This window comes from Pogona vitticeps, chromosome 7, assembly GCF_051106095.1.
Source record: "Pogona vitticeps strain Pit_001003342236 chromosome 7, PviZW2.1, whole genome shotgun sequence".
Lineage (NCBI taxonomy): Eukaryota > Metazoa > Chordata > Lepidosauria > Squamata > Agamidae > Pogona > Pogona vitticeps.
In genome coordinates, this window is record NC_135789.1 from 14710607 (window position 1) to 14729255 (window position 18649).

The 18649-nt window shown below is 50.1% G+C and overlaps 1 protein-coding gene and 1 long non-coding RNA gene across 2 annotated transcripts; one reads left to right on the top strand and one right to left on the bottom strand.

Moving 5' to 3' along the window:
• Window positions 1-1991: 1991 nt before the first annotated feature.
• LOC144584100 (uncharacterized) lies at window positions 1992-8127 on the bottom strand. Its single transcript, XR_013538148.1, has 2 exons — window positions 4662-8127; window positions 1992-3292 (listed from the first exon to the last, which is right to left on the bottom strand). It is a non-coding gene; the product is annotated as an uncharacterized LOC144584100 (long non-coding RNA).
• Window positions 8128-10521: 2394 nt separating this feature from the next.
• Window positions 10522-17412, top strand: DUS3L (dihydrouridine synthase 3 like). Its single transcript, XM_020780848.3, has 13 exons — window positions 10522-10691; window positions 11681-11969; window positions 12186-12764; window positions 13033-13074; window positions 13630-13782; window positions 13939-14055; window positions 14287-14352; window positions 14673-14783; window positions 15196-15292; window positions 15681-15756; window positions 15920-16108; window positions 16602-16730; window positions 17207-17412. Exons 1-13 carry the CDS (start codon window positions 10657-10659, stop codon window positions 17277-17279), a joined length of 1956 nt encoding a protein of 651 aa, XP_020636507.3. The 5' UTR covers window positions 10522-10656; the 3' UTR covers window positions 17280-17412.
• Window positions 17413-18649: the final 1237 nt, after the last annotated feature.

Consider the following 18649-nt stretch of genomic DNA (forward strand, 5'->3'; position numbering starts at 1 on the left):
GGCTACTGCCATGTACTCCACTTGGGGCTGCCCTTGGCTATGGGCCCAGAAAGGATAACGGCTCCGTAACACAGCAGTGAGATCAACGGAGCATCATAAAGGGAGGGTTCAGGGCAGAAATTTTTGCACAGAAATTTCCTCGGCTTCGAAGGGACCCCATGGCCGCCTCTGCCTCTTCCTTTGTGGACAAACGCATCTAATTTCTGAGAAAAGCACGATCCGAGGGCGGCCCCGAGATCGGACGATGATCCGAGCGCTGTTTATCCAACGCCTGTCGTTTGCTAATGGAGATCCGAGCCTCCGGCCGGCCCACCTGTTTCCCATTAATGTTTCTTTGTGAGGCGGAATTGAATTATCGGGATTAAGACAGCTGCCACGGTTTGATGCTCTTGTTGTTGGTGGTGTTGTCACACCAGCGCATTAAAAGGGGGGGGGCGAACACAATGTGTTTCCCCCCCTTCTTTTTTCTCTCTCTTGGCCTGATTTTTTTTCTCCAGGAGCCCTAATAAGTTCCATCTGTGGCTCGCTGTAACGCGATCGTCCGGGGGAGCTGGTGTAGGAGGCATAGGCTTACATCTCCCAGCCCCCACCCTCGCAAATCTATTTTAAATATTTAGGCTGTCTTGTTAAATGGAACATGAGCACAAATTAACTGAAGTTTTGGCAGCACCAGAAGGGACTCTCTCTCTCTCTCCCCAGTTCTCAAGGGAGAGGGAATGTCTTTTGTAGAGATGTGACATAGAAACCCATCATCCCCCCCCCATGCAGCATGACCAGTGGCTGAGAGGATTCTGGGCACTGTTGTCTACCGAGGCAGGATTTAGTGCCAGGGGCCCTCCGATGTTTATCTGGAATTTTCTGGGACCTCCTGCTATGGGCTGCGCCTTATTGTGCTAAACCTCCCAATGTCTTAAAATTCTAGTCCTCAGCATTTTGATTAAAAGGGTGGTTCGGAATAGGAACAACACACCTATGTTATCTCAAGGCAGACTCCGATCTTCCACGGACTTTGCAGGCCCGCAATTCCTCGCCCCCTGGGCCAGTCTGGCTGGGGCGAATGGGAATGGACGTCCAAAGCCTCTGTAAGGTTGATGGACTGAATCTCCAGCCGTTTGCAAGGAGAATGTGTTCTATTTCATGATCAGCCGAGGTTCTAGTCATCATGATTCTTGGCAGAAGGCTGATTTCAACAGGAAGCTGTGATACATCAAAATATTATCATCTGCCCCGGAATATCAGCTCTGTATTAGCGCAGCCGCGCAAGCCAGAGGTTAACAGCGGATTTCTGTCCGCACCTATTTTTTATATTACCACAGGTCGCGCAGCCAGGAAACACGAACCGCATCAACCCCATAGCCTCCCATCGTGCCTGTCAGCGGGCAGAGCGATTTCCCCGATGCCTTAGGGTTGGAAGAGAGGAGATGTGAATCGGACGGAGCTTTTTGTTCAATCCAGCGGCCACAAAAATACAGACAGCGATTATTGGTTGGGGGACTATTTGTTCAAAAAGGTAACCCTTTCCTCCCCCAACCCCCCTCCCAGAGCATTAAGGCATCATTGCTTGCAATCCTGACCCTTCAACTTATCTCACGCCGCTCATTCCCCCCCCCCATTTTCCCCTCGGGGGCGGCTGCTCGGGCAAGCTTTCCGCTCAACCGATTCTTGAACCTTACTTTCTCCTTTCCTAGGTTTAGCCTTGGAGAAGCTTTATTAGTTTTTGGGGTTTGTTTTGTTTTGTTTTGTTTAAACACTGGGAAAGAAGTCACGTTCTCCTGGTCCCTTCTCAACATAGGGATGAGGAGATCATGTTAAATATAGAAAGTGCCATACTTGAGAACATGTTTTCTCATTCATGAGTGTGACGGCCGAGCCACCCCCAGCCCAAATCCTTCTCTCTGCTGTTCTGTCCCTCTCTGCCCGAAATGTCTATTTACTTTCTACAAGCTAGGGGGGAAATGGAATAAAAGAACAGAACAAGATACAGGAAAAAATTACACATTATAGATGAGCCTTCATTAGAAGGAGGAATTCCTTAAATGCTGACGACATCTGATTTGTCACAAACTAACACACGTAGGTTAGCTTGCAAAACACAAACAAACAACTTTGGTTTGCAATTGATCTTTTGGGAGATGATCTCAGGCTTTCCTTCCCAGTCTGATTCTTCTCCCCTGATGATCCCCCGGAATAAAGCTTTTCAGACTCAGTATTTCAACTTCTAACAATGGGCTGTCTGTCTATTCAGCCGAGGCTCAGCAGCAAAGGAACCAATAAATGATTATTGCGTTCATTCTGAACAACCCAGCACTATAATCCAGCTTCTTGGAGGCCAGGCGACCTTGACATTTCAAATTTGGTGAAATTAGACTCCCCTAAAAATAGGGATAATGCTAGAAGCCGTTTAGGCAGAATCCCAGAATTCTGGGCAAAAAAAAAAAGGGAGAACGGGCAGAAAAATCCAAATTTTAGATCCCGTGAGAAATCTGAAGTCTTTCTTCCTTTACTTTTGGCTTCTCCTTGACCCCGTGATCTTCCGCTGAGAGAAGGGGAGGATGGGAACCAGACACTGGACGGGTTAGTGGGAAAAGCTTGGCCAAGAAGGGATTTTCAGCAGCCCAAAGTGAGCTTTGGGCTCATGGTCGGCCGGGGCTTCTGCGAGCACCTTGTCTTTGGTCTTGCAGCCCAGGGGGATGATGGGCTTTCTAGTCCAAGAAAGGATCTTGCAACTCTACTGGGGGGTTTGCATGGTTGGTGAGCGACCCTAATTTCTTCTGGGAACGAAGGAAACCTCAGGACACAGTGTTTCTGGCTTGGAGCCGTCAGCAGACTAGCGACCATAAATATAGGACGAAGCCATGAAGCCTCCCACAAGAGCCCGGCGGCCCGCAGACTCCACGGCCTGACACGGAGGATGAATCAAAGCGAAAGCAGCAGAAAAATCCCCTGAAAAGCTAACAAACGGGGCCTCGCGCGATTAATCTTTCACCCGTTCTGGGACAATCTCATTTATATACACATTGGGGAGCAATAAAAATTCTTGGAAGAAGGGACCCATCCGCAAGGCGCATAAAATAATCCTAGAGAGAGTCGGGAAGGATCAGGCGGGCCGAGCAGGCCGGGGTTTGGAAGGGGAACCGGGCACACTTAGCGACTTTTCGCCTGCAGAGCGAAAGTCCCTCGAGGATTCGTTGGCCAGGTTTGTGGTTCATGGAGGCAAGCGGTTTTCTCTCTCTCTCCAAGGCTAATTCAGCAAATGGCGTGGCCTAGGTTGTTATACCCGGACGCTGCACCCCTGTAAATAAAATAAATGAAAATTTGCATGTATGTTTCTATACGTATACAGCAGGACCCCTTTATCCACAGGATCACTATCTGCTGATTCACTTATCTACTGTCTGAAAATGTTTGTTTATTTATTTTATTTATATCCCGCCTATCTGGTCAATTAAAAATATTAAAATATTAATGTTAAAAATATTAAAAGAAAAATCCTGGAAGTAGATTTTTTTTAAAGATGATGTTACCAGAACTGGACATATGAGGGAACCAGAGACCACACTACGGACCATACTGTGTCACTTTCACTATTAAGATAGCGTTTGCTATCATCTGCTTTTTTGGTATCCATGGAGGCGCTTGGAATAGATTCCCCGTGGATACAGGGATTGTTCCGTAGGAGGTTTGGGACTATGAAAATGCATTCTTCTGGTGCATGAGCTGATCTGAGTTTTTTTTTAAACCCTGGATCCAATCATAGTGTCACTTGGCATGAATACACATTAGTGCCAGCGGTGGAATTTCAGGGAAGTTTTCCTTCCTCGCGATCTGGCTCCCTCCCTCCCCTCCGCCGAGGTGTGATGATGGGGCACCCGGACCTCACCCCGAGGTTTCCTCACAGGTGGGGAATTGTTGGGGGATTATGAGCCTTGTAATCTTTTAACGGAGCATGTGTCATTGACAGGCGGAAGGGCATACAATAAGGGGCTCCGTGATTTGTGGCGCGTGTGTGTTTGTGCATGCGTGTGCGTGTTCCTATTTAGAAACCCAGTTTCAAAGATCTCCACCCAGACTGGTTAGCTGAGAATCATCAGCTTTGTTGTCCACCCCCTCCCAAGGTGACCCTCAGAGAAAGAGAAATACCAAATACTGTTTCTCAGCAGACTTTGATCTGAGAGCGATTCCTCTTGCTGGCCGAGACGAACTCCTTTTTTTGCTGGGCGGTTTCACTCCCCCCCCCCCACTTCATGTCTGCACCCCCTCAAAAAATAAATAAAGCTCTCATTCTCTGAATTGCCCTTGGCAAGGGCGCTCGTGCGTTTGAGTGAGCCCAGGAGCCGAGTGGCGTGTGTTTCTTTACATAATTATATCTTATTACCACTATACAAATAAACAGTTGAGATTTGCGGTGAGCGGAGGGGAAACACACCCCACCCCTTGAGCGGGGCTCTGCGGTTTCGGGGAGCAGCTGCGGCCCGGATCGCCACAAGAAAAAATGCTGCCCGAGGCCAAGCTTCTGCAGAAAACAGGAGCCAAACGCCTTGCTCCGAACGGGATCAAAGCAGTTGGTTCGGGATGCGGATTCGGAGCTGAAGAGGCGATGGGTAGTCATGGGGTGTGCTCTTTTTTGCAGTTTTACTGCCAGGATCTGGGAAATGACATACCTAATAAAAAAAGCATCGTTGCCTCAGGCAGCAGGATGTCTTGGGTCAGCATTGTGTGTGGGATCTGGACTTGTCGTGGCTTTTCAGGTGCATGCTAAAACGGTGACATCAGCCCCCACCTCCGACAGGTTTCGTGACGCCTCGGCAGCTTTTCACTATAAGCCAAAAGAAAAAGTGTTCAGGAAACATTTTTAAAATTACTTGGCAATTAAACAATGGTCGGTTTTCTTCCTGCCCACTTTAATCCTGTTTGCGTTGGGTTTCTCTCCTTTCACCACCCCACTCTCCTGCACCTCTGTCGCTTCGCTCATCACTAGCCATCCGCTCTGTGTTTTGATACGAAATCTGTGGGAGGCTCTCCCTTGCCGACCCCGATCCACAGGGAAAGCGGTCCGAATTAACCCTGTTGCCCTGCCTTTCAGGGAACGTGGCAGGGACAGAATTGGCCGCGCCATGGATCCTTGGGGTTCCCGGAAGGTTTTCCTGCCATGGGTCTAGTCTCAGGAGGGCTAGCGTTTTGCTTCTTTTGCGTCGTATATACGTCGGCGCCTTAATTGGGACTCCGGTGGGGTAGGCCTGACGAGGAACACGATTCCTCAGAAGACGCCCTAGCGCATTCATGGGTTGATCCCCGAGCCACTGTTTAGATTGCACGCAGACGAAAGCCAGCTGTGGGCCAGTGAGCGTGGAATAGCTCTAATCGTGTGTTTATTTTTCCCCTAATCGGGGTGGACTGCAGCCGGAGAGAAAGAAACCAGACGGGAGAAAAGAGGCTTCAGAGGGAAACGGGGACCTTGCCCCCAAAACCTGTCGGTGAGGTCTTTCGTTTGCGCTACCGTGCGGCTCTGTCATTTGGATCTGCAGGTCGAACATGGAGGCAACATTGTGGGCACCGTCAACTTGCCCTTTGGAAATGTAGACGGGGTTTGCATGAAATCTGCGGGATGCACGACGGGGTGAACAAACCCTCTGGGACTGGATACGGATTCAACCCCGACGGAGCGTGTGTGGCCAGGGCTTCTGGGAAAGAGTTGCATGAGCTGAGGTGGTGGGATCCACTGGCACCGCCCCACTACGTCACCCCTGTGCCACAAGGATTCTTGCACCCTCTCCTAGGATGGAACTCTGAGGTTCTCCTGTTTGTGAAGCAACTCATTCCTCTTATATATTACAAAAGGAACTCGCAAGTTTGCTTGCGACTTTTTTGTAACTTAAAAGAGCACTAAGGGTTTGGTGTGCGGACGAAACCACCAAAAAATCTCCATCAAAATGCCTCCTTTAAAAGTAACTTTTTGAAAGAAGAAAAAAAAAAAACGCCCTAGAAAATACCGCCTCACTGAACTAATTTGGTTCCTGCTCCTTGTATTACTTCTTAAATGTGGATTTATCACAGTAAACAGAGAGGTAACCTCTTCCAGGTAATAACATTTATTTGTGCCCCATTACTTCCAAACTTCAGTTAAGAAACCCAATAAGCCCCATTAAAGTGTCTGTAAGACGTGCCTCTCTGCTAGGTAGAACTCCCAGAATAGAGAATGATGGGGTTTGTAGTCCAAGGAATCGAAAAATTCAATCCGTAACCATTGCCTGCTTCCCGAAGGAGGGCCACTTAGTGCTTTTTCCACAAAACGCTTTCTGCAAAATCCACATTTCCCCAGTTTAAGACTCCCTAGAACTGTCTGTGCCACCGATGTTCAGATTCGGACATGGTCAAGTCACCTGCTTCACCAGGTTGTGTTTGTTCCTCCCCCCCCCCGCAAGCGACCAAAAGCGTGTAAGAAAACCCCGGCTGCATTTTTTACAACATCGCTCCCCCCCACACACACTTTGGCTTGGTGCCTTACACTTGTCTCTCATCCTCCTCCCTCTTGCCCTCACCACAACAAGCTTGCGAGGTGGAGCAGGCAAAGGAACCATCTTGAAACTCTGTTCTTACAACCCGGCGAAATGAGCCAGTTCTCTCCATAAATGGAAGCAAGGCAGCTGCTTCTACAGATTAGGGATCCCCCAAAACTTCTCCGTGGTGGCTTGTTGTTCCTTAAACCAGCTCCTTTGATCCTGATTTTTCCCCACCTCCCCTTTCCGCTCTGCCTTTCTGCTTCTCGTTCAGGGGAGATCCGCTTTCTTCTTATGTTGACATGACCTGCAATTAGTCCCCTTGTCAAACATGGGTACTGTTGTGCTGGCGAGGAGGCCACCCACACCGCCACTTTGGACCAAGCGGTTGTGTTGGGGGGGGGAAGGACAACACGGAGGCTGGCCATCTTTTTCCGGACTTTATTCCCCCCCCCTTCATTTCCAAAGCCCCCAAATCTCAATTTTAGTCAGCACCTTGAGCCCCGTAAGGCTTAGAGGTCCCTTGGGGGGGGGGGTCCAAGCTCTACAAGAGGCAGATTTCCCGCTTACCATCTGTTCCCCGTCAAGAGAGAGAGAGAGAGAGAGAGACGGGAAGAAGCTGGAGATAAAACTGTCCTGGAGCACCTTAATGGAAATCTTTGACCCACCGATCTGTTTACCCATCCTTTGGCTGAGTCCATATATCTTTTCTCCTCTAATCCCACAGAAATAACCCCATGGGAAGGGGTGTCTTTGATTCTTAAGAGACCCAGCCACTTTGGGTTCCTCTTGACCATTCAAAACCCCGGCAAGATTGATCGGTCTTTCCCGCGGTCTTTGGCCAGTGGCGTTGACCCCCAAGTCAAAACGGATGCAGGCCGTTTGTGGGCTGAAAATATATATATATACAATCATGAACCCCATTAGCGGACAAAGGCCAGGGTTCATCCAGCTGGCCAATGGAAAGGACTTTCTCAGAGGCCGTTTCGAGGATAAATGATGGGCCTTTGTATCTTATACTGAATTAGAACCATCATCAACCTAGGCTGGTATTCCCAGCTCTGACTGGCAGAATCATCCTCCCAAGTTAGACTCCTGCTTCCTTTAGCTCAGACTTCTCTGTCCTTTGAGCTTCTAAAGTTAATTTTTTTTCCCAGTGGGATTAACCCCGGTTCCTTCGGCCTGAGATTACAGGGCTCGGACCCCCCAAAATATAACTTTTTCAAGCTCTGCGGCAGCTGACAAAATTCTCTCCAGATTCTCAGGCAAAATGCCTCTCTAGTGTTGCATGCTCAATGAAATACCCCAATCTCTCCATGTTTTGAAGCCTTTGGAGATAATAAAGAGGTTCCCCCCCTTCTGTCTACCACCTTTCCTTACGAAATCCCGATGGCCTGTTTCGGAGTTGCCATGCTGCTGTAGGATTTCCCATCCACCCCATAAAAATAACCGTGTCTCCAGTGACCTGAGTAATGTACCTGTACAGTAGTGTACCTAGATTTGTCACGACAATCAAAGAGGGCACTAAGGTTTTCTTAAGGAAGAGTAAACAGTAAAGGTTCCCACCCTTGACAATTTGTCCATTTTAACCCACAGTGCCAGTTCTCTGGGGATAAGAAATGTAACTGGGGGAGATAAACCTGGTTGAATCATCATCATCATCATAATGTCTTAGAACCAGAAGGGACCCCATGGATCATCCAGTCCAGCCCTTGTTAAGGAGGCGAGTGGGGGATTTGAACTGCCTAAACCGCTGAGCTTGTATTCAGTAGTCCATGAAGAATCATCATCATCACCATTTTAAAACTATTTTAAGTGCAGAGGAGTCTGGGAGACCAAGTGGGGAATAGAACAAGATTATAATCGATGACCCGCTCTGTTTTAGTCTAATTACGTCCCAGACTCCGACTGGTCCCTTTGAAATATGTTAGAAAGCAACTCCAAACGCATGTGGCCTGCGGAGGATGATGGGACCCGCTGTCCTTCACCTCTCCAAGCTGAAAGGATGCCCTTGGCTCAGTGCATGTGAGATTTTTGTGGTTTGTTTTGGTTTTTATTATTATTATTTTTGCATTTGGCCACCCACCAAAAGTCTTCTCATTGGCCTTCAAAGATAGATGGCTCCTGGGCACATCTCCCTCTTTCTTTCTCCACGGCTCACAGACCTATTTTGGGATGCAAGAGCCTGCATGGAGAGATAGAAGGGAACAAGAAAAGCATCCTTGAACGCCAGCCCGGGCCAGTTGATGACATTTACAAGGTGACGGAGCGATAGACTCAGGAGCCAGAGGCGGGGATGATGTGAGGAGTGAAAGGGAAGAGGCAGGAGGGGGTCGGCCGGGCACAAAGCCCTTATCGGCTGGTGTTGCCATGCCGGAAAAGACGAAAACAGTGTGAGTGATGGGGAGCACTTGCAGCCGGACACGCACCGGCTTTTTAAAGGACTTTCCAACCCCGGCAACGTGCCAGCCACCACTTCGGTGGGCTGGCGTAGATAACAGCCTGGTTTTTTAAATCCCACTTGCCTGCCCTCCTTTCTGCAGAATACAAAAGCCAAGGAAGAGCAAGTGTTTGCCAACCGACTCCACTGGCACAGTTTTTGCCCAGGAATGAGGAATGCCCTGTCCTTCTGGTGCCCACCCCAGCTTTTTTGGGGGTACAACGCCATTTGGGGGTTATTTGCCCGGACAGAGGGGCTACTGGACGTTCGCCAGCTTGGCTGGAGGCGATGGAGGTGGTAGTCCCACCCGTCTGGCGAGCGTCAGTCCAGGGAAGACGCGGTGTAGACCAGGTTTTGAGCGAGACCGGCCCAAGCACGGTAGCTTCTTATCTTCTTGTTTTTAATCGGCTCGTTAAGTCAGATTTTGGGGGTGTGTGTGACCAAGAGCTGAAGCCGTGTCTGCTGGAAATGAACCGGAGGAACTGAGGTTTATGGCTCAATTAAAAGCGTTTGAAGGGTTTCTGCCCCTTTCGAAGGGAAAGCAAATTTGCACCGTAGAGCAGTGTGGGTGTGTGCCTATCGTGACATATAAAAATTAGCTCTAACGAGTGCAATCCTTTGGTGTTCACCATCCCTCCCATAGGCTGCCTCAAAACCCAAAGCCTGTGGCTGGAAAATCATCTGGTGCCCTCTTCTGCTGAAGTCCTTCCATGACATCCAAGACCAGAGCCTTCGGGCTCTGGATGCACAACCGCCGGTGCAACAACAGAAAGAAAGGCTCTCCTTGCACCAGGAGGGCGTGTGGGCACATCTGGGCCTCTGGCCCTCTCAGCAGCATCATTCAGCGACAGCAAGGCAGGCCATGCTGGTTTGCAAGAAATCCTCCCAAAGCCACCCTCGGTGGGTGGGTACCTTGATGAATTAGGAGACCGATTTCAGTAGAGGCAGCATGGTGTGCCGGAAAAGAAAAGGGGGGGAGGATTTCGTGCCCCCCCAACACTCTGCCTCAAATTTGACCCTCAAGGGTCACAACAATGGACTCGTCACCCCTTATTTATTTATTTATTTGTTTGTTTGTTTGTTTGTTTGTTTGTTTATTTATTTATTTATTTATAAATGTTAGCTCAATTATTTTATTTTGTATGTATGTATGTATGTATGTATGTATGTATGTATGTATGTATGCATGTTTATCCTGGCTTTGTCCTAAACAAAACAAAAACAAACAAACAAAAAGAAACCAGCTTACATAATTTAAAACCCCACCAGATTCAAAGCTAAATATGGTAAATTATTCAAAATATTAATGAAATGTTTGTCTTGGGCTCCCAAACACAACAACGCCCCCCCCCCCGTTGAAATGAGGGGAAAAAGGTTGTTTGGGAACTATAACTCCCATAATCCACAGTGTGTGGTGGGGGATGAGGGGAGTTGTAGTCCCTCCTAAAGCAACTTCTCGCTTGCCTCTCTTTCTCTGCCCCAGAACGGCTCGTAGAGAATTGGGGGGACGCTCTAGCCCTCCCACTCTCCATGGCCACCCTTTGGGAGGAACGACAGGCGAGGAATATAGCTCGGGCGCCACACTTCCGGTAGCGAGCGGAAGTGAGGGATTTCTCCGGAAGAGGGAGCCTGGACGCGTGCTGCCCCAGAGGACACGTTGGGCTGCTCTGGCCGCTGGGTGTCTATGGTTTCCAGCGGCTTGTTCAACCAAGGCTTGCAATGGAGGCTGCGGGGGTGGCCCCGATCCGAGCCCAGTGAGTATGGAGGGGGCTCTTCCTCATCCTCCAGAGCCCCTCCCCCACCCCTCCTATCTTCCCGTTTTAGACCCCCCCTGCCCACCCCTTTTGTTGCAGACCCCCCAGCAGTCCTTTGAAGTCCCCCTCCTCCAACGAGGAGCCCCCTCCCCAAATAAAAGTCTGCCCCCCCTAAAGGCCAACCCCCCCACCATGGACCCCCATGCCTGTCAAGCCCCCTCCTCACCCACATGCCCACTCAGAGGAACCCTCTCTTATTCTCCCCCCTCCAAGAAGGAGCCCCTTCCCCCATAGTGTCCTTATAAATTATATGGATAATTTAAATAAATAATAAATTCAATGGGAAATGAGATAAATTAAATTATAATGTAGAGATTTAAGTTATAAATTAAATAGATTATAAATTATAAATTAAGTAAGTCAAATTACATAGGGCTAGCGAAATGACCACCATGGGCAGGAAGTGCCTCAGATTTCTTATAGCAAGAGATTCTACAACCTCCAGAGACTGAGCGGGTAAAGAGCCATCAAGGGGAAGGCAATGGTTTAAATCAGTGGGAAGCTGGTCCGAAATGACAGCTCAAATCAGACCCATTGAGCGCCAAGAGGAAAGGAACAGGGAGGCAGTATCTGCTTGTTGTGATGCTCCGAGTGGTGCAGCAACCCTGAGGCGCCCCTGTTTTGGGTGGAATAGATAGCCGATTTCAGAAAAGCCAGATATAAATGCAAAAATAAAAAAAGCTGTGTAGTTGTTCAGATCGGCTATCTGTTCCGCCCGCCTATCAGGGGTGTTTTCCCTCTTGGAATTTTCTCCGTTATATGACTCTGTGCATCAAACAACCCCTGAAAAGGCTTGCAACTGATTCCCTTAAGTGCAGTGGTGCCCTGGGAAAAGAAAAATCTGGTTGTCTGTGACGGTGACACCCACCCAGATCCTTGACAGCTCTTTTCCGCAAGTTTAAAAAAACAACAACCTGTCTTCCTTCCAGGTATCTTTCGACCAAAGAAGAATTCCACGCCTACCTCGACCGGGAAGGAGAGCCACTGCCTGACGAAGACGGTGATGAGGATGTTGAGAGGGATGCAGCCGGAGACCCATCTGAACCTCCTGCCAAACTCCAGAAGCTGGAAGAGGACCAGGACAAAGCGCCTCCCGAAGGGCCTGGCAAAGAAGCGACCGGGCCGAAAGGGAAGAGGGCCCGTGGGCAGAACAAGAGCCGGCCACGCGTGAAACCAACGGATTACGAGAAGCACCGCTTGTGTCTCTCCATTGTCCAGGTAAAAGGATGGGTGGGTGTGAATCCAGATTTCGACAGGTTGAGGGTGTGCCCATGACACTGCCCTTCTGATGTTCGTCTGGGAGTTCCTCTCCTTTGTGTAAACCTGCTCGAGAATCTGGGGGGATGCTTCCCGGGGCCACCTTGTGGGTTCTCGGAGGGGACGAGCTGCCAAATCAACCAGGTCATCCCTCCTTATCTTAATCCTCCCTTGAAGGAACGTGGGGAGAAATGTTTCGTCGGTCCCCGGTGCCGCTTCCTCCACGACGTCAAGGAATACCTGGCTACCAAGCCGCCGGACCTCGGCGAGCGGTGTGTGCTTTACGAGACGTTCGGCCGCTGCAACTACGGGGCCACCTGCCGCTTTGCGGGTGCCCACTTGGGAGAGGACTTCGAGAACCTGGTTAACCCTGATCTTTTGAAACAGTGGGAAGGTAAAACGTTGGTGAAGAATCACCTGAGCAAAGACCTCCAGCGGGAGCTGCGGAAAAAGAAATTCTCTTTTGAGGCCTCGCGGGAGTATCTTAACCGCCTTGCCAAGCGCAACCACATCAAGGGGGCTGGGACCAAAGGAGGGGAAAAGGCGGAGACCGCGGACTTGGCAGGAAGGGTGGGTCTCGACGGTGCCACCGAGGAGGTCCTGGATGTCGCCCGCTTATCCCAGGATGGAGATCCTGCGTTGGGAGCCGCTGAGAACCCAGGCTCGGTGGCGGCACCGTCTGAGCCGATTCCCAAGCGAGTCGGCGCTGTGACGGATGAAGACCTCGTGAGGCTGAGACCGTGTGAGAAGCGGAAGGTGAGGTGGAGGGAAGGGTTGTGTTGGAAATGGGCAAGAGAATCCTTCCTAAAACCATTTCTAGATTTCAGAGGCTCAGGACGGAACTGAAGCAGCTGGACGGCGAGTCTGATGGTTTGGTCTCCAGCCCACTGCGGCCTCCTCGGTCAGGCCGGGCCTTTCCTGCTCCCAGTCGCTTGAGAGGAAAAGCAGACGGTCTTTTACGGCACCCGAAATTGATCCGTTCCTCATCTTTTCTCTTTCTCCTCTTTCTGCTTCTCTCTTCCAGTTGGACCTCAATGGCAAGCTTTACTTGGCGCCGTTAACCACCGTAAGTTCTTTGCCCTGCACGTCACCCGTGTGCGCATTTTTTTCCCTAAGCTGGAGAGAAATGCCGAATAGCAGTCTGGTTGTTGGGTGGATCTTGAGGGAAGCCAAAGAAATGGGAGGTGGCAAAGTCCGGGAGGGACACTCAGCTCTTCTTTGTTGTCTTTTATTCTGGAACCTCCATGGTTTGCAAAAATCAGGTAGCTGTTCCCTTCCCCCACCACCACTTTGCCCCCCGCCTGAAAGAAAAGAGCAGAGTACAAGCCATCAGGTAATCCAGGCTTGATTGAACAAAGAATACTTGCACTTCTCTGCATTGAACAAAATCAGACGGTCAAAATACTCGCCCAGATCAGAGCTCAGACGAGTTACCTTCTGGGTTTTAATTGCCAGAATCTCTCAGTCAGCCTAGCCAGGAGCAGGCTGATTTAGGTTTTTTTGCTGCTATGGAATCTGATCTTGCATGCTGAAAAGATTCACGCCAGGAAGGGAGGCGGTGGCGGCGCTTTGGGGTTTCTGTCCTGCTTCCCTCTCCGTCTCTCTTCTTCTGGCCTATCAGTGTGGCAACCTCCCTTTCCGGAGGATCTGCAAGCGCTACGGGGCGGACGTCACCTGCGGGGAGATGGCCATGTGCACCAACCTCCTTCAGGGCCAGTCGTCGGAGTGGGCCCTGCTGAAGCGCCACCACACGGAGGACCTCTTCGGTGTTCAGGTAACGGGCCCCCGGGGCGGCGTCGGGAGGCTCAGACGCAGTGGACGAAAAGCCATGGCTTTTTATTGAGCCATGCACTTGGTGAGTTTTGAGCCCAGTGCCTCTCTCGATACCCCCCCAACCATCCTGTCCTCCCCCCCCCCCGTTTTTTTGCAGCTGGAAGGAGCCTTTCCGGATACGATGACCAGATGCGCGGAGCTTCTGAACAAGACGATCGAGGTGGATTTTGTAGATGTCAACGTGGGCTGCCCCATTGACCTCGTCTACAACAAGGTAGCCAACAACTCAGAGCCTCCCGAGTGCCATCGTCCCTGTAGAAAAAGAAAAACCCACCCACCCATCCCAAACTCTGTGGTCTTGGGGCCTGGAAAGAGACACCCAGAACAGGAATATCTAAGTCTCGGTCGGGCTCCAGGCGTTTCAGGATCTTTCTGGAAATAACCCCTTGGGTTCTGTTTTTGCAGAAGGGGATGGTTAATTTCTTCCCTCCTTGTTTTTTCTCAGGGCGGAGGCTGTGCCTTAATGAACCGGGTGAATAAATTAGAAGCTATCGTCCGAGGCATGAACTACGTAAGTTTGACCGTAGGTGGGTGGGGGTGGGACGCGGGTTTCTCTGGGTGTGTGCAGCTGCCTTTACCCCCAAAGAGGGTTCAGTCAGTTCTGTAGGGAACGTAGGAACAAGAGTCCTCCCGCTACGATATCGGCCCTTCCTCGCAAACTCTTTAAGGGCCCTAGTCCTCATGGTTCCAGGTTGCCCATGGCTGCCCATGGCTGCCCGGGTCTTTGGGAAGGGTCCCTCCCCAGCCGTCCCTGGGAACGGATCCTGCAACCTCGCATGGTAGGGGAATGGATCCCTTCTAGAAATGACTAAAACTCAATCCTTTCTCCAGGTATTAGATGCTCCGTTGACTGTCAAAATCCGGACCGGGGTGCACGAGAAGACCAACCTGGCTCATAAAATCATCCCAAGCCTCCGGGACTGGGGAGTGTCTTTAGTCACGGTATGCTCTCGGTTGTGTAGCCTGGATTATTGTTGTTTTTATATTTTCCTGCGCTGCTTCCACTTAGAACATGGCGGAAGGACGGTTATTTAGGCCTTCTTCCGTCTTCAGGGGGGTCTGCTGGGCTGGGAGAGAGTGACCCTCCCAACGTCCTTCAACGAGCTTCATGGCCAAGTGGGGATTTGAACGTGGGTCTCCCGAGTCCTGGTCTAGCCACGGCACCCCTCCCCCCATCACCAGAGATGATGGGCAGAGGTTAGAAACTAATTTGACTGACCGTACCACTCCGGAAATTTCCCAGCGCCCACGGCTGGGCTGCCCGCTTCCCCCAGGTTAAAACCTCCCCAGAATACGGTCCCATTTTGCGATCCTCGGGGAGCCTGAAAGCGTCTCTCTCTCTCTCTCTTTGCAGCTACACGGCCGGTCGAGAGAGCAGAGGTACACCAAGGTGGCGGACTGGGACTACATCGCCGAGTGTGCCAAAATCGCCAACCCGATGCCTCTTTTCGGTGGGTGTTTCGGGATCCACCCGTGTCCTGGCTCGTGGGTGCAGGTTTCCCTCCGTCCCCTCGCTTCCCTTTGCACTGAATGAGGCCCCCCAAGACTGCACCTTCTGTTGGCACGCGAGCCCCCCCCCTTTCGACTTCCTCTGTGGGCTTGGGCGCAGGACAGGTTCAAGAAAGACTGTCACTGGCATTGGCCGTAATGTCCCCACTCCTTGGCAGCTGGGGTGCTTCCCTGGCCCTTTTTCTCCCCCGGGGGGCTTCTTAAACCAGTTTGCTTGCAAGAGGCATGAGAAGAACCCCAAGGGATCCATGGATCCGTCTCCGTCTTGCGTTCCCTTTTATGACCATTCAGCTGAGAGTATGACACACAGGTGTCTTGATTCCTACCTAGGAAACGGGGACATATTCTCTTTCGAAGACGCCCGTCGTGCTACAGAGACCGGCGTTTCGGGCATTATGATCGCCAGGCAAGTGGCTTTTCCTCCTGGTGTGATGTGGGGAGGGCAGGGGTCCACCTCCAGATGTTCTTAGCTTTGACACACATACCCCCACAATATTGGCGGTTCTTTGTTTCCCTCCCTCCCCCCCCCCCGTCCTAGTGGTCATTCTGCTCTCCCCCTCTGGCCACAGGGGGGCCCTGATCAAACCTTGGATCTTCACCGAAATCAAAGAGCAGCGTCATTGGGACATCTCCTCGGCCGAGAGGCTGGAAATCCTTAAAGATTATACCCGGTATGGTCTGGAGCACTGGGGTTCGGACACGATGGGCGTAGAGAGGACCAGGAGGTTCCTGCTAGAGTGGCTCTCGTTCATGTGCAGGTAAGCCTCTCCCCGGGGGCTCCTCTTTGCTCCTCTGCACAGAGTCCCAGCTGGACGGTGGAACTCCCTGCCCAGGAATATTACATGTGCTTTTGATCACACATCCTGAAAGCGTCTGGCCGTCTGGGGCGTGTTCAAGTAGATGCTTTGAACTTCCAGATGCTTTCAAGGGTGCATAAATGACCCCCATTATCCTGTCCATGGCAAAGGCCGATGGGTTTTGTAAACACACAGGCGGCTGGATTGCTCCATTCTACTTCAAGGCTTTACATCCGTGCTTAAGCATCCCTTTGAAGAATCACAGTTTCCCCTGTATATTCCAGCTTTTTTTCTTGGGCCACGTAGATAGTTGTGTAGGGAGTACGTTATATTGGATACCTTTGCACTTTGATGCGTCTCAACCTCAGCCCTTTATCAATGTTCATAAATAATTTTTTAAAAATGACAGCCCCGAAAGGAACCAGTCCTGCTCTTTTCCCCCCTTGATCTCTAGGTACATCCCAACCGGCTTACTGGAGCACCTGCCCCAGAGGATCAATGAGCGACCCCCTTACTACCTGGGCCGAGACTACCTGGAGACTCTGATGGCCAGCCAGAATGTGGGAGACTGGATCAAGATCAGGTAAAAAAAGGGGCTCAGCTCACTGGGAGACTTTTGGAAACGGGAAGTCCTTTACATCTCACACTGGAGAGGGTGCAGCCGTTGGCAAGGTTTATCCATGGCTGATGGGTGTTGTAGTCCGGCCCATTTCCTTCAGCCTTGTCCTGCAGAGCCCGGGACAGAACTAACCGTGTCCCCAAAACACTTAAGGACATATCTTTGCATTTTAAAAGATTTTCATCTCCCCCAAACCCGTATTAGCAGTAATTAATAAAAGAGTGCTCTTTGGATCTTCACAGTGTCGTAAGATCCTTTCTTGTTTATAACGAACCTTGTGGGGTTTTTTTCCATGTGGGTTCCTCAGCCTGTAAAGGAGAAATCTGTGGTTTCTCTCTGGCCGAGTTCTCAGGTACTAAAAAAAAGAATCAAATCTCCATCTTGGCTCTCTTTTTTTCACTGAAAATGGTTTTTCTCTCTCTTTCCCTTCCACCCTCCAGCGAGATGCTTCTGGGTCCGGTCCCGGCCAACTTTACCTTCTTGCCAAAACACAAAGCAAATTCGTACAAGTAGGACCCCTCCGCCCACCCGTCATGGACAACAGGCTGTGAGGAAGCGCTGGGGTCCGCTTGGGAGGTTCATGGACACATCCTTTGCTCTTTGGCTTTCTAACAACATAACAATAATAAAAAAAATCTATTTTTAAGTTGGCTGGCTCTGTAATGGATCCCATTTTTCTTAAACATTTCCAGAAGGCTGGCCGGCTTCCTCCTCCTTCGTGGATCGCCGCCTGCAAAGTCCCATTCTCTCCACCAAATCTGAAATGTTCTGGTATCTCCACAGCTGAGAGGTTTTTGAAGTTTCCTCTTCTCTGCTTCCGTCTGTCATGCCCAAAACCAGGACAGCATCCGCTTGATCTGTGAGGCTGATCTTCTCTCCTGGCAAAAAGTTCTGTCTATTTTCATGCCTTTCCTTCCTTATTAATTCTGCCCCCTAATATTCAGCTGCTGCCGTCTATACGCCGGAAGTTATTTTGATGCTTCCTGCATTCCATCAGCTGTGTGGTTTCTTGGTTTTTATTCATTTGCTTTAGCATTTCTTTCTCAGCCAGCCTCTCCAGCCAAGAAATTCCCAGCCTCATGAAGTTTCTCATTGAAAGTGATCTTCCAGTTGCTTTACTGTTCTCATTTGCCAGATTCAAGAAACTTTTAGTCCCCCAGAAAGGAACTTTTGGAAAATATGTGTCTTACAGAACAAGAGAGAGAAGGCAGCTCTCTACGCACGGCCGCAAGGGAACAGAAGTCCAGATTATTTCTTTTTGTGCCACTGGGAACCAAAAATCCCTCAAGCAAAGTCCAAAACATAATTTCACCCCCTCCTTTCTGCCTTTGAGTTCTTACTGGGCTTTGGCCCATGTGCCCCAGAAGATGGCTTTTTGGTATTTAAAGGGGATTTTGTCACTGAACTAAGGAAATAAAGTTTATTTTGTAGTTTGAGAGGGTTGGGGTCATGTTTGCCAGTTCTGGCCTTGGTCTTTAAGAAAGCCAAGCCAAACCGGAGGAGCTCCTTGTATTTAGAAATTAAGCATCTCGAGTAACTCTATTCCCCCCACCGGGATTAGAATTCCTTCTTCTGCAACATTTGTGCTGCATTCAGACTCGATATGCCTTGGAGGCTTGCTTAAGTCTTCCTCCATGCCAATAATGTGAATACTAATAAGAATAATGATAATAGGAAACAAATGTTATTAGCATCGTGGAGGCTTGTATGTTACATTTTCAGGCTTAGAAGCCTATTTGGCATGAGGCCTCATGGGTTTAAAATGCACTTTTGGGGGAGCTGCATCGGCTGCAGAGACTCAGGGTGTGGGTTTCTGTGCATGATGGTTATCGGAGTGGAACAGGAAAGACACGGTGTGTGGAAAAAACTCACGGGCTTGGGTG

Bases quoted from the DNA above. Each gene is read 5' to 3' on its own strand.
- DUS3L (XM_020780848.3), top strand. From the start codon at position 10,657: ATGGAGGCTGCGGGGGTGGCCCCGATCCGAGCCCA. The intron at 12,765-13,032 runs GTGAGGTGGAGG...TCTCTCTTCCAG, and splicing joins GACCGTGTGAGAAGCGGAAG to TTGGACCTCAATGGCAAGCT. The intron at 15,757-15,919 runs GCAAGTGGCTTT...CTCTGGCCACAG, and splicing joins TCGGGCATTATGATCGCCAG to GGGGGCCCTGATCAAACCTT.